Source organism: Salminus brasiliensis, chromosome 1, assembly GCF_030463535.1.
Source record: "Salminus brasiliensis chromosome 1, fSalBra1.hap2, whole genome shotgun sequence".
Classification (NCBI taxonomy): Eukaryota; Metazoa; Chordata; class Actinopteri; order Characiformes; family Bryconidae; genus Salminus; species Salminus brasiliensis.
The window spans coordinates 34,254,581-34,269,453 of record NC_132878.1 but is presented as its reverse complement, the minus strand read 5'-3'; the positions used below and the strand labels follow the sequence as shown (position 1 = coordinate 34,269,453).

Genomic DNA, 14,873 nt, shown 5'->3' with positions numbered 1-14,873 from the left:
CTAGCAGTTTGCAGCAGGGAGTAAAAACCTGTCCTGGTATTGAGTAGCATTAAATACTTATTTACGTAGAATTAGATGTACGGTATGTCTGGTTTACGCTCTGCTTCAGCAGATTTGTATGTTGAAAATATACCAGTAAATGTATGTGTTATTTGCAGTATGTTAAAAATACATTGATATTATGCCTTCATCAAATGCTTAGTAAACTTTGACCACACAAAATATAAAATAGAATATTTTGTATTAATATGAAGTATACTGTTTTTGTTTTTCTACAATTAAACTCTTTAAGCACAGTGATCATCACTGAATTCAGTGTGTACCACCAAGGAATTAGAAGAATCCGTGTCAGCATCACTTAATATAAAATAAATAACACTGTTTCACAGATTGCACAGTGTTACAGTAGAGTTAAAATGTGAAAAGTAGAATCCAGCGTAGAGAGGCTGAGTGAAGGTGGTGTGGACTGTGTGTAGGAGGGTCATTGTATCAGAGACGTTGTAGAAGGACAGAGTTCCTGCACTGTGATCCACATACACTCCTATTCTAGAGGATGGTGGAGCTGAGATATTGGTCCTAATGTTGTTGTGCCAGAAAGAGAGAGGAGATGAAGTCTGCAGACTCCAGGACTGATCATTGTGTCCGAATTTACACTCATCACCTAAACCTTTCCTGCTGATCTCTTTATAAGAGACTGATACGCACACATATCCCCTACCACTCCACTCAACCTCCCAGTAACAGCGCCCACTCACACTCTCCTTACTCAACACCTGACATTGGTGATCAAATCTCTCTGGATGAACAGAGTACTGCTGGACAGTCCGACTGCACATCACCACTCTGTTGTTCTCAGACAGACTGAGGTTCTGATTTACTGTGTTGGGATCCAGAGTCAGCTTACAGAAATCTAAAGAAAGAGAGTGTAGTTTTTACTTATAGTGGCTTAATAAATGTTTGTTTAATTATACAGTCTGAAGATATATATATATATATATATATATATATATATATATATATATATATATATATAAATGTATAAGATATACATTTAAAAAAGCCCAATAATGAAAATGTTACTAAATACACAGATAAATGAACCAACAGATGTGATGTTATAGTGATTGTGTGTTTTACCTACATTTCAGAAAGTCTTCTCTGGTTTTTGGTTCTGAGAGTAAAATCTGAACTGCTGCAGCTGTGGAGACACAATACAGTAAAGATCACAGCTAGAACACAAAGACTGTCTAGAACAAGATTACAGAACCGTTCTTGTTTTCTACACACAATAAGACTGTGTGCGTTGTTTTTGAACAGTGTGTAGTAATATACTTCAGTACACTGTCACAGAGTTACAGTGTGAGGGTTTCTACACTTATGGTGTACTGATGCCCCCATGGTTAAAAAACATAGCCTTCTAAGTGGCAAGACAAAATGCCCAATTGGCTGTCCTTTACATGAGAATAACATGAGAACCCTGCTTGGGTACCCCTTCATGCAATAAATGATAACATGCCTCTGGATAAAAAAAGTCAACAATCAGTGCCCTTCCAGTAGAAAAGGGTGCCAACACAAAGGTTGTCATGTCCAGGATACAGCAGTCCGGTCCAGAAATTCCTTACTGAATGCCCCTTCAGTGAAGAAAATATCATGTGGTGCTTTATAGGTGCCCTCACAATAGGATACACTTAACGTTCCCTGCAGGGGCCTTTCTGATAGAAAAAACTCTGAGATGCAGTGCCCCCCCTGGAGCAGGCTAAATAAGGAAAATAACCTTTAACCTTACTGCCAAATACGTTAGCCTAATATCTAGCAAGAATTCTGACTTAATTCCATTTGCACTCTCTCTGTTTTTTAGTTTTCATCGTATCTTTTAGGATAGATTAGATTACGTGAGTTTAACTGTATTTTAAAAGTAAAGTTTAAAACACTCATGCCCACTGTTTAAAACTTAGACCTGTTCTGCAATATCTGTAACTCAGACATCCTACTGCAGTGTTCCAGGAGGTGATTCAGCAAGCTTTTTTTGAAGATTGAGTTTAGTCTAATCACATTATCTTAATCTTAAAGCTGCTTCAAAATCATTGTGGTGCTCCACTGACTGTAATAGGAAGAACAGCATGCCTCATGTTGCTGTCTCAGGCTCAGCACACTAACTGCACTATGAATCTTTGGAGAAGCGGGTAGTGGGCAGGACAACAATAGCAAGATCTGCATCACGCAGCGTAACCCAAGTCAAATTTGTTTAACATTGTGTAATATTACTCTACCGCCTCAGTCCACATGCTTCCTTCACTTTCAGTGACGGTTCTGTATCTTCTGTGTCCATCTTAAGGGGTGGCTCAAAGCACGAATTACACTTCTCGCCTAAATGACGTCCCTATGTACATGAAGCCTGTCTCAACCAGTCTGTTACACCATGTTGTGTAGTAAGTGCCCATTTTATTTTTCAGTCCTTGCCCTTCATACAACCTGAGTATGCTACTGCTCCTCACACACCCAATAACACCCTGACAGTGACCTAGCAGACATCTCCATCATCAAACATCACAGCAGGACAGCTCCTCTTACCTTGTGATGACATTCTGCTGAGCTTCTCCTCACAGAATTCCTCTAGTTGCTTTTTTAGATCAGATACAGATTTGATCACTTTATCAAATGAAAGATGGTGACGGACAGGGATGTTGGGAGAGTCAGATCCAGAAGAATCACAGAGAGACTGGAAACTCTACACAGACAGAAACAGTGATGAATGTAAAAGAGCAAATTCACTTTAATGAAGAAACACTGAAGAACACAGAGCATTTATTAGATGAAGATCTCCCTGTAGATTAGACAGTGGTTCTTACCTGGAGGAACTGAACATGATCCTCTTTGTGTGAAAGCTGCTCCAGTTCAGTGTGTCTCCTCTTTAGATCAGTGATCTCCTGCTCCTGCTGCTCCAGGAGTTCTTCAGCTCCACTCAGTTCAGTCTTCTCCTGAGCTCTGATCAGCTCTGTTACCTCAGAGCGCTTTTTCTCAATGAAGAGGATCAACTCAGTAAAGATCCTCTCACTGTCCTCCACTGCCGTCTGTGCAGAGCTCTGTTAGGACACATAGAGATCAGATGGAGGTCCATTTAAAGCTCAACTGTCACTCACTCTACGACTGTGACACTGGATCCTAATGTCCACATTGTAGAAGTGTAGGATCCTGAAGTTCTACACATCACTGGCCGACTTCAGATCCTGACTGAGTTGTGAAATAGCTGCTTAATCAGCTCTATGTCCACTACTCACCTTAAGAGTGTTCACTGACTGTTTTAGCTCCTGCAGCATCTTCTCTTTCTCCTGGATTCTTTGCTGTGATTTCATCTGTTTTTCTTTTAGTTGATTCTGTAAAGAAAATGTAGGTGAATGTGACCTCACTTCTATGGTTTGTACTCTTGAATAAAGCAGGTTGCAAAAGATTTTAATAAAGAATGTGTCCTTTTTATGAGAGACTCAACAACAGTTGTTTTTAGAGACACTGCTTCTGTAGAAAATTTAACTTTTTTTCATAACGCATAAAGACATGGAAACAAAACATTAAATAAACAAACAAAAAAGCTTGCATACTGAATATCTTTCCTTTAGTTGTTAAATTCCATAACCCCTGGTACCATGCTAGGTATTGTAGCAGGAAATCATAATATTAGTATATTATAATCCGATTATTAAATTCAGATTATTATAAACATAATTTACATTTTGTCTTATGTCAATTGTCCTCACTGGATCTTCTGAATTATTAGAGTTAAAATATAAATATCGCTACATATAAGATAATGCTACTGTGCATTAAACTGACGCCACTGCAGCCTCTTCAACCGCACAAACCAGCACACTTTGCCAATGGAGTCAGGTTCAGTTTGAGAAGCAGTTTACCACGCTAGTCCATCAACATGAACAGCTTGACCAAACGCCTTGGTCACAGTGATAGACCAAATAACCATCTAAATGAAATCATATGCTGTGCTTACAGCAGGGTCTGTTTTCTCCTAAATGACCAGCTTTTCAACCACCTTGACCATCAATCATTTTAAATCATCTAAAAAACAGTTATGTACCACACAACAGAACGTACAGGGTTCTGAACCTATCTATTTACCACAGAATGTAACAGGGGATTTTTTTAAAGACCCTATTCATTTTGGCCATTGAAAACCCCCATCATCCATCTGCAAAGCCAGCTGCAGTAGTTAGTTACACTAACAGAATTTGTCTATATTACTCCAAATTAATTCTGATCATAGTTATCAAAGTTATGCTTGCAAATAATTTCAAATAAAATATTTTAAGGAGACAAGCTGACAGACCCATGAATTAAAACTGTCTGAAGCAATAAGTTATTATTTTATATTTTATATTTGTCATTATTTAGTTGGATTGTTCAATTGTTTAAAAAATTGGTTGAAAACTTGGATAAAAAGGTTCAGCACTCTTCCTATTAATGAATGACCTCCTATGTGTCCTAATAGCGATTATTTCAAAATAAGCTGTATTGTATATGTATCTGTATTCAGGTCGTAGCAACACATGGCATTCTCTTGTATGGATCACAATAAATACTACCTATAAATAAGTCCTTATAGGTATTTACAACCTTTATAACACTAGTTATAATGTATTTGACACTACTCTACTCATTATTTACTCTATAAATAATGATATTAGGGCCATTCCTATGACATATAGCAGTATCTTAACCAAGCCATAGTATGTTTTTAATGCAAAAACTGCTCCAGCTTCTTCACCCTGGAAGCACACAAATTTCTCTTAAACTGCATGGCGCACGTCTAAAACAATGGCATGCCTTGGAACTGCGGCTGGCTCTCTGGTTCCACAGATAAATGCATCTCACTGAAAACCATGACAAGGAGTGCCAAATATGGGCATAACAACATGGCGCTGACTATAAAACGACTTCAGTGGCCTAAGAAGAGTCAAAAGTTTGTTCACTACTAGCACAGAGAGTCCCTCGAACAACTGAAAGGAGCTTAAACCCCTGACTAATATCTGACTCTTTTAGAAATCCATTCATCAGTATTAACAGAGTCTGAAGGGTTGCAGTTCTCACCTGTCTCTCAGTTCTCTCTGCTACAGCTGCAACAGTGTCATGGCTTTTGTGTTCATGCATCGTACACAAATAACAGATTAATTTCTGGTCGGTGCGACAGTAGATCTCAATCACTTTGTCATGCTGGGAGCAGATCTGCTCTTGTAGTCGTGTGGAGGCTTTGACCAGCTTGTGTTTGATCAAGGCAGGGATTTCCAGATGAGGTTTGAGATGAGTTTCACAGAGGGACGCCACACACATCAGACAGGACTTGACAGCTTTGAGTTTTCTCCCAGTACAGAAATCACACTCTACATCTCCAGGTCCGGCGTAACACTGAGCAGCAGAAGCAGCCTGGACTTCTGTCTTCTTCAGCTTCTCCACCACTTCAGCCAGCATGTTGTTTCTGCGTAGAACAGGCCTCGGAGTGAACGTCTCTCTGCACTGGGGGCAGCTGTAGACCCTCCTCTGATCCTCCTGATCCCAGCAGCCATTAATACACACCATACAGAAACTGTGTCCACAGGGAGTCGTTACTGGATCCTTCAGCAGATCCAGACAGACTGGACAGCTGAACTGGTCCTGATCTACTGAAATACTGGCCTCTGCCATTTTCCTGCACTCGCAGACAGAAAGAGAGAAAGAGAGAGAGAGGCCAGGACACAAAAACCAGAGTTTCGTTTTCTTTGAACTGAGGAGGAGGGGCTTTATGATTCTGCATTTCAGAGAGTAGAGAAAGAGAGAGAGGGTGGAGCCAAATATGTGCTGTTACACCACTGAAGGAGAACAGTCAAGCTGTTGGGAGTAAAGGTCATTAAAGTGTTTCTAAAGTACCATGCTGGACAAGTAATCAAGTCAAAGTTCATTATTACAGTCAGATGTGTGTCCTCCACATTTGACCCAACCATGGTGGTAAACACACACACTAGTGAACTAGGGGCAGTGAGCATAAACACACACCCGGAGCAAAGGGCAACCAACTCCAGTGCCCAGGGAGCAGACAGGGTGAAGGACTTTGCTCAAGGGCCCAACAGTGGCAGCTTGATGAGCCCGGGTATCGAACCCACAACCATGATCATCAATAGCCCGGAGTTCTAACCGCTGAAGCACCACTGCCCCAATAAACAAAAATAAAGCCCAGACATGTTTTGTGAAATATTGTAAATACCACTCCTCAATAACCCCAATATTAAAGACTGAAAGCTGTTTTGTAGTAAACAAAACTACAAACACACAGGAACTGTTGTACTCTTGAGTTACGAGGTATGAAGCGGCTGAATGGTTTATAGATTAAATAACTCCATGTAACAATAATTGGATTCTAGTGAATGTTACTGTTATATTCAGTCTAATAGAGAGACTCAGTGATATAGATTTAAACAATCTTGTAGTCAAGTCAAGTCAAGTGGGTTTTATTGTCATTTCAACTACATACAGAGTACACAGTGAAACAAAACAACGTTCCTCCAGGACCATGGTGCAACATAGACAGTGCATACAAGACACAAGTGCAACACAAACAAACAAGAGCGGACAGACAACACAACACAGTACAGACCAGAGAATAATAAATAATTGACGGTAGTGTGCAAATTGTGCAATGCGTAATAAATAGAGTCCAGTGAGGTAGTAAAGTTATTAGTGCAATGCTTTGTGCAAAAATGCTTCCCCTTTTTTCCTGGGGTAAATGGTTGGAGAGAGAGAGAGAGAGAGAGAGAGAGAGAGAGAGAGAGAGAGAGAGAGGGAGAGTGTACATGTACCAGAAAGATATCAGTTCAGAAGTTGAGTTGTGTTGAGGAGTCTGATGGCTTGGGGGAAGAAGCTGTTGCAGAGTCTAGTCGTGTTGGACCGGATGCTGCGGTACCTTCTTCCTGATGGCAGGAGGGAGAACAGTCCGTGTGAAGGGTGGGTGGAGTCATCCACAATGCTGGTTGCTTTGCGGATACAGCGGGTGGTGTAAATGTCCATGACGGAGGGGAGAGAGACTCCGATGATCCTCTCAGCTGTCCTCACAATGCGTTGGAGGGACTTGCGGTCAGAGGCTGTGCAGGTCCCAAACCAGGCAGTGATGCAGCTGCTTAGGATGCTCTCTATGGTTCCCGTATACAAGAGGGTGAGGATGGGTGGAGGGATGTAGGCTCAGTCCTACAGTGTACAGTTTGTTTTTGTGTACTGCAGGGCACTGGGTCTATCAACACCCCTGATCAAACCCTTCAAGTGTTGGAGGAGGTGTGGCATAACAGCAGGAACAGTAAACTGGACCTGGAACAGGACTTTGGCACCAATATTCACTCTCATTATTGAATCTTAATGAACTGTGTTCTAGAAAAACTGTTTTAAAAGGAAAAGATTCAGGATCTGGTTGGATGATTGTTTTTTGTATTTATTTAGAGGCCTTGTAGCAAAGGAATAAACAGCGTTCTCTGCGTTCACATCAGACTGAAAACCCTGACGCTGGCCTACAAAGCTAAGACTGGACCAGCCCCTCCGTACTTGAACGCCAAAAGCCGATCAGTACCAAGAGCCCTTTGAGCTTCAACTACGGCTCGGCTCGACCCGCCATCCTTTAAGATCCACGGAAGACAAGCGTCCAGGCTTTTTTTTGTCCTGTCACCGAAGTGGTGGAACGAGCTTCCCCTGGGTGTCCGAACAGCAGAGTGGCTCGCTGTCTTCAAACACAGACTGAAGACCCTCCTCTTCCGAGAATACTTGGGCGAATAGTAGTCAAGTCAAAATTTAAGTCAAAATTTATTTGTATAGCGCTTTTTACAACTGTTGTCGTCACAAAGCAGCTTTACATAATTATTACTTAATAAAGAACAGAGACAGAGAAGAAAGAAGAAATAACATGAAGCGTCAAAGACACCCGTGAGCAAGCCAACGGCGACAGTGGCAAGGAAAAACTCCCTCAGAGCTGGAGGAAGAAACCTTGGGAGGAATAGTAGAGTGGTCTCCTTATTGCCATGTGTCTAGTAGTGTCTAAACTTAGAGAAATCTTGGAATTTTTAGTCTATTCAAACTATCTAAGTAAACAGTGAAGCACTTGTGTAAGTCGCTCTGGATAAGAGCGTCTGCTAAATGCCCTAAATGTAAAAAAAAAACAAAAAAACTGGGGGATAAGCTAAGGAGATGGCGACATGGACCAGACAAAGGATGGCTAAAACAAAGGGGTACTTATAACAAGGACAAACAAGGAACACCTGGCACTAACAAGGGAGCGTGGCTACAGAGGAGGCACAGGTGGGAACACTGACGAGCAGGCAGGGCTATGGTGAAACCAAACAAAGGGACAAGGCATGACAGAAAACAGAGCCATGTGCTTGATAGCACAGGGTGAGGCCAAGCAGATGCATGGGTGTGACAATCTGACAGTAGGATGAACATAAAGAGTTTTTAGGGAAACTGTAACCTGAACCTAAATGGATTTGACCTGCAGGTTTCGATGCAGACTTATCTGTAATGGTTTTGTGTCAAACTGAGTTTCTTCCAGGCCACAGTTCTGCAGAGACTAGTGCTTTCTTCATTCTGATGTTGCTTTCAAATGGTTAAAATCAGTTTCACACTGGGAGGCACCACCCTTTGAAGTTAGGTGATGAATTTTTAATTTTTAAATGTTTCCAGGTAGGTTATTTGTGCTGAGGAATAGGCTGATACACCTCCTATTTCACAATCACAGTGTTCTGATTATCCCTCACATTAACTACACAGACATCCAGTTGGGTGTCTACATCACTATCATTTGAAAATAGCAAACCACTCTTGAGTTCAGCTAATGAGTAAAAGCATTCAGATCAAGTAATTAAAATGTTTAATTTACATTCTATATTTAAATATTAGAATTATTTAATTAGATATTTAAATACATATGTGCATCAGGAATTACATTTATACCTGCTTTACATTCTGTTTCATCAGATTTGTTTTAGGTAAAGGTAAAAGTAGTAGTAGAGTTCTCCCACAAATCAACATGGTACACACAAACACACTGAAATCATTAATACCTGCTGTTCCCATAGTATATATAAATGTATCTGCAATTCTAACAGATCTGCTTTCCTTGAGTTCGAAAAAGTGTTTGAGGGAATACAATGTGTACTAATGAGGAAGGGGGTCGGCCCCATCATCTCCATCATTTAACATGATCATACATTGTTTTTGTGATTGCACAATGTTACAGTAGAGTTGTAATATGGAAAGTAGAATCCAGCATAGAGAGGCTGAGTGAAGGTGGTGTGGACTGTGTGTAGGAGGGTCATTGTGTCAGAGACGCTGTAGAAGGACAGAGTTCCTGCACTGTGATCCACATACACTCCTATTCTAGAGGATATTGGAGCTGCGATATTGGTCTCAATGTTGTTGTGCCAGAAAGAGAGAGGAGATGAAGTCTTCAGACTCCAGGACTGATCATTGTGTCCTAATCTGTCCTCATAACCTGATCCTTTCCTGCTAATCTCTTTATATGAGACTGATATGTACACATATCCCCTACCTCTCCACTCAACCTCCCAGTAACAGCGTCCACTCACACTCTCCTTACTCAACACCTGCCAGATGTCAAATCTCTCTGGATGAACAGAGTACTGCTGGACAGTCCGACTGCACATCACCACTCTGTTGTTCTCAGACAGACTGAGGTTCTGATTTACTGTATTGGGATCCAGAGTCAGCTCACAGAAATCTAAAGAAAGAGAGTGTAGTTTTTACTGACATTAAAGAGTGTCTTATAATGGCTTAAACAAAAGAGCGTTTAGAGAGTGTGTGAAAAAATTAAGAGACCACTTGATTTTTTTTCTTAAATGTGCATCTCTATGTGAATGGCAGCCATTGTATTCCAGATATTTCATCAAACAAAGCTGAGTTACTTTGACTATGAATGGGATAAAGTCACCCAACAGCAATGTAAAAGACTAGGGGAGAGCCTGCCAAGACATGAATGTTCCTAAACACACTGCCTATAAATAGGAAAACCAGCGAAACTGATAATGGAGAGAGGTCTCTTAAATTTTTACCAGCGCTGTATAAATAGTTCATAATTGATAATGGAGATGCAACAAAATACACAGAGAAATAAGCCAACAGATAAACATAGTTATCATAGTGATGTAAGGGAAATTGGGTGTGTTTGTTCGTTTCACCTACATTGCAGAAAGTCTTCTCTGGTTTTTGGTTCAGAGAGTAAAATCTGAACTGCTGCAGCTGTGGAGACACAATACAGTAAAGAGTGAACAGCTAGAACACAAAGACTGTCTAGAACAAGATTACCAGAAGATTATAGAACCCTTTTCTAAAAGTGTATCTTTTACAGTGTGACATTTTCTACACTTCTGTGATCCATACTGTGATTCTACTAAGACACCAGTGATCTCTCCAGAACAGCAAAGCCATGTTAAAGTCCCTGTAGAACTGAATCCTTTCTATAAACCTTGAGAACCATTAAAAAAGCAGATTAACCCAGCAGTGTTAAAGCATTAACACAGAACAGCACATCCTCCAGGAATAGGATAGGATGCTCCTCACATACCCCATAACACCCCGATACTGACCACCATCAAACATCACAGCAGGACAGCTCCTCTTACCTTGTGATGACATTCTGCTGAGCTTCTTCTCACAGAATTCCTCTAGTTGCTTTTTTAGATCAGATACAGATTTGATCACTTTATCAAATGAGAGATGGTGATGGACAGGGATGTTGGGAGAGTCAGATCCAGAAGAATCACAGAGAGACTGGAAACTCTACACAGACAGAAACAGTGATGAATGTAAAAGAGCAAATTCACTTTAATGAAGAAACACTGAAGAACACAGAGCATTTATTAGGAGAAGATCTCTCTGTAGATCAGACAGTGGTTCTTACCTGGAGGAACTGAACATGATCCTCTTTGTGTGAAAGCTGCTCCAGTTCAGTGTGTCTCCTCTTTAGATCAGTGATCTCCTGCTCCAGCTGCTCCAGGAGTTCCTCAGCTTCACTCAGTTCAGTCTTCTCCTGAGCTCTGATAAGCTCTGTTACCTCAGAGCGCTTTTTCTCAATGGAGCGGATCAGCTCAGTAAAGATCCTCTCACTGTCCTCCACTGCTGTCTGTGCAGATCTCTGTTAGGACACATAGAGATCAGATGGAGGTACAGCCAAACTATTACTTACTCTCTTACTATGAATTGGAGATCTGGTAGGATCCATGACCTCCTACTCCCACTGAAACGTAATGTCCATTAATGTCAATTGTAGATGTGTAGGAACCTTAAGTGTCCCAAAAGCGAGCTCTTCATTGTCTGAGGTGGGAAATAACTGCTCCAGCAGCTCGCTGTTCATTACTCACCTTAAGAGTGTTTACAGCCTGTTTCAGCTCCTGCAGCATCGTCTCTTTCTCCTGGATTCTCTTCTGGAATGCTCCTATTTTCCCCTTAAGCTGATTCTGCATGTAAATGAATACACATTAATGAGTGAGTTTAAGACAAGGCTGAGTGTCCAACTGTCACACAGTGGGAGGACTTTATAAATATATAAATCTCAGTTCACTCAATATGGACCTACACACCTCTGAAATATGCAACACTTCTGATGCTGTTCTCTTTAATCTGGTAGAAATTGATTCATTTTACATCCGGTGTGCTGAAGTACACTGCCAGCATTAACCTCTTAAGCAGCAAGGCTTATTACACACTATCACACACTGTATTATTCAGTATCTACAGGGACTTCTATACAAACTGCTGGGGCTACTGTTTACTATGCGAGTTACTTTGGGTCCACCGGCAGGCCATAGGCTGTTTAAGGGGTTAATCAAACAGTGTTACTGTTTTACTCACAGACTGCACTGACTAAACTTGCTTCTCATGTATATTCCATATGTCAAATCTTCAGGCTAAAATATATGATACATTTTTCTAATGTCACAACATGTAGAAAAAAAGAAACACTTTGATATGGAAAACTTTTTGTCTGACCTGTTTCTCAGTTCTTTCTGCTGCTGCTGAGACTGTTTCATGGCTTTTATGTTCATCCAACATGCACAAATAACAGATGCATCTCTGGTCGGTGCGACAGTAGATCTCAATCAGTTTGTCATGCTGGGAGCAGATCTTCTCTTGTAGTCGTGTGGAGGCTTTGACCAGCTTGTGAGTTTCTAAAGCAGGAAGCTGAAGGTGAGGTTTGAGATGAGTTTCACAAAGAGAAATTAAACAAACCAGACAGGACTTGATGGCTTTGAGTTTTCTCCCAGTACAGAAATCACACTCCACATCTCCAGGTCCAGCATAACAGTGAGCAGGAGAAGCAGACTGGACTTCTGTCTTCTTCAGTTTCTCCACCACTTCAGCCAGCATGTTGTTTCTGCGTAGAACAGGCCTCGGAGTGAACGTCTCTCTGCACTGGGGACAGCTGTAGAGCCCAGTCTGATCCTCCTGATCCCAGCAGCCATTAATGCACACCATACAGAAACTGTGTCCACAGGGAATAGTCACTGGATCCTTCAGCAGATCCAGACAGACTGAACAGCTGAACTGGTCCTGATCTACTGAAATACTGGCCTCTGCCATTTTCCTGTACTCTCAGACTGAGAAAGAGAGAGAGAGAGAGAGACCAGGAAACAGAGATCAGTTTCATTTCTCTGAGCTGAGGAGGAGGGGCATGACTCTGCTTTTCAGAGGGCAGAGAGAGAGTGGAGCCAATTACATGCTGTTACCACTGAAGTTAAGCTGCATACAACTAAGACAGGGAGAAGTGTCACCATTTTCCTTTGCAATGGAGTGTGATTACTGCTAAGTTCACATAGCAAGCTTTAAATATTTTGATCTGCACTTAATATCTTTAAGTAATATAGTGGGAATTTCCCCACTGCGGGACTAATAAAGGACTATCTTATCTTATCTTGCATAATATAAATTGCTGTTAAACAATTGTAAATAATGTAAACATTCAGGCCATATCAAACCTGTACATTTAACTGCTTCTACCAGTGCAATATTGCAAATAGAGAGTATGTTTGAGTGTGTGTATATGTACAGTGTAAGTTAATGTGCAAATGTTCAGTATTTCTATTTTGTGTGAACGTTCAGTATTGTCATGGCGTGCTAGGCCAGACCAAGATGGGACAAACACTCGCAGAGATGGAGTCAAAGCAAGCAGATTTATTAACACAATGAGACAAACAAAAGGGGGCAAGTGAGGCAAAAAAAGCAGCAAACCTGAACGTGGAAAACAAGAGGGCGAACCAAAAACGAACCTGGGACTGGAGCTGGCGAAGGCAGCCAGAGCTAGGGAAAAAACAAAAAGGGGACAAGAAAGAAATCCTCCATACAGAGTCTGGGCTAAACAGGGGTTAACGTACAGTAAACTGCGCTAGAACGGCGCTATAATGACAAAGGGGGGAGAGCTGGGGGACCAGGTACTGAACAACAACGGCTAGGCCGACCAAACCTGGAACTGCAGCGTGCTGCTGTGAGCGAGGGTCACCTAGCTGGGACCGTGAGCGAGCGAGCCTCACAGAAAATGGGGATAGCAGGGTGACCTGGTCCTGAATGAGAACACAGAGCAGAAGCTGGCCTCAACACACCTCTAACAGTACGGGGAACCTCTCAGGCCACCTCAAGGTCCCAAACGATACAATTCTCGGCCCCGAATGGCGATGTCCTAAAATACCCCCAGTCTCAGGTGTAACTCATGAACCCCATCAACATGAATCGACACAATGAACCAAACATGAACACAAACGAGGAGGAAGTCTTTCTTTGGGCCCGTGGACGACGGCTCGGAATCGCCCTGGGGGAGGGCATGATACAGAGGGGCTGACAAGTATTTAAATGTGTATTCTTTTCTGTACTACTGTGAGTGACGATACACCCAAGTTCCTACTTCTGTGTGCTCATTAGAAATATAGCCCTAGGAATAGGAATATAGCTAGCTAGCGGTTTACGGAGCGATCTAGCCAGCTAGATCTAGCTAGCAGATCTATTTGTAGCACCTCGAAGGTAGCTATAGCTGGCTATCTGATCTAGCACCAGCTCTGTCTGTGTCCTGAGGTGTTTGGAGTTTCACCACCCTGCCCAGCCGTGTCTGCTGATGTGATGAACTGAATGTCTATGTAAATGTTCAGCTCTTACACTTTTGCACAGAGCTGTCTGTCTGTCTATCTAGGATGTTTTGACAGCGTCTCATCATAGAGACGATTCTTAGGTGGTAGATGGGGCGAGCATCACACTGACCACTCCATCTGCCTGTTAGCATGATGTTCACACCAGGATGCTTTTTTTTCATATTACTTTTTAATAATTGTTCTTTTTTTTTTTGGAAATATTCTGTATTGTTCTGAGACAAATCATTAGTTTTTGTTGCTTATTTTTTGCTATGTTATTTTGTTTTTCACTCACCTTTACACCACTTTTGATTGGATTTGACATGTGACTTGTGTGAATGTGGTTAGGTTGAGGGGTTGAGTAACTGCTGCGAGGGATAGTTTAGCAACAATTTTTTATATATAATAGATGAACAGGATGTTTTGAGCCTCACATGTTAAATTAATTCACACATTAATGCCAGTTAATGTTAATTAATGTTGGGAGTATTGCCAGTGTCAGAGCGAGCTAAGAGCGGCTGGGCAGTTGGCTGTACCACATTGGGAGAAAATTGGGAAAAAAAAATAAAAAATTATATATATATATATATATATATATATATATATATATATATTATTCCCCCCCCCCAATTTTCTCCCAATGTGGTACAGCCAACTGCCCAGCCACTCTTAGCTTGCTCTGACACTAGGAGGGCAACACACCTAGTGGTAGCTGGCTTGGTAGCA

At 41.5% G+C, this 14,873-nt stretch overlaps 2 protein-coding genes across 2 annotated transcripts; both read right to left on the bottom strand.

Moving 5' to 3' along the window:
- Positions 1–224: 224 nt before the first annotated feature.
- Positions 225–5,742, bottom strand: LOC140554886 (E3 ubiquitin/ISG15 ligase TRIM25-like). The gene is made up of 6 exons (XM_072678351.1): positions 5,098–5,742; positions 3,279–3,374; positions 2,850–3,083; positions 2,572–2,728; positions 1,142–1,198; positions 225–910 (listed from the first exon to the last, which is right to left on the bottom strand). The coding sequence occupies exons 1-6, from the start codon at positions 5,686–5,688 to the stop codon at positions 384–386; spliced, it is 1,662 nt and encodes a 553-aa protein (XP_072534452.1). The 5' UTR covers positions 5,689–5,742; the 3' UTR covers positions 225–383.
- A 730-nt stretch (positions 5,743–6,472) lies between these two features.
- On the bottom strand, positions 6,473–12,630 carry LOC140554875 (E3 ubiquitin/ISG15 ligase TRIM25-like). Its single transcript, XM_072678323.1, has 6 exons — positions 12,022–12,630; positions 11,394–11,489; positions 10,934–11,167; positions 10,656–10,812; positions 10,216–10,272; positions 6,473–9,754 (listed from the first exon to the last, which is right to left on the bottom strand). The coding sequence occupies exons 1-6, from the start codon at positions 12,610–12,612 to the stop codon at positions 9,219–9,221; spliced, it is 1,671 nt and encodes a 556-aa protein (XP_072534424.1). The 5' UTR covers positions 12,613–12,630; the 3' UTR covers positions 6,473–9,218.
- Between the last annotated feature and the right edge of the window lie 2,243 nt (positions 12,631–14,873).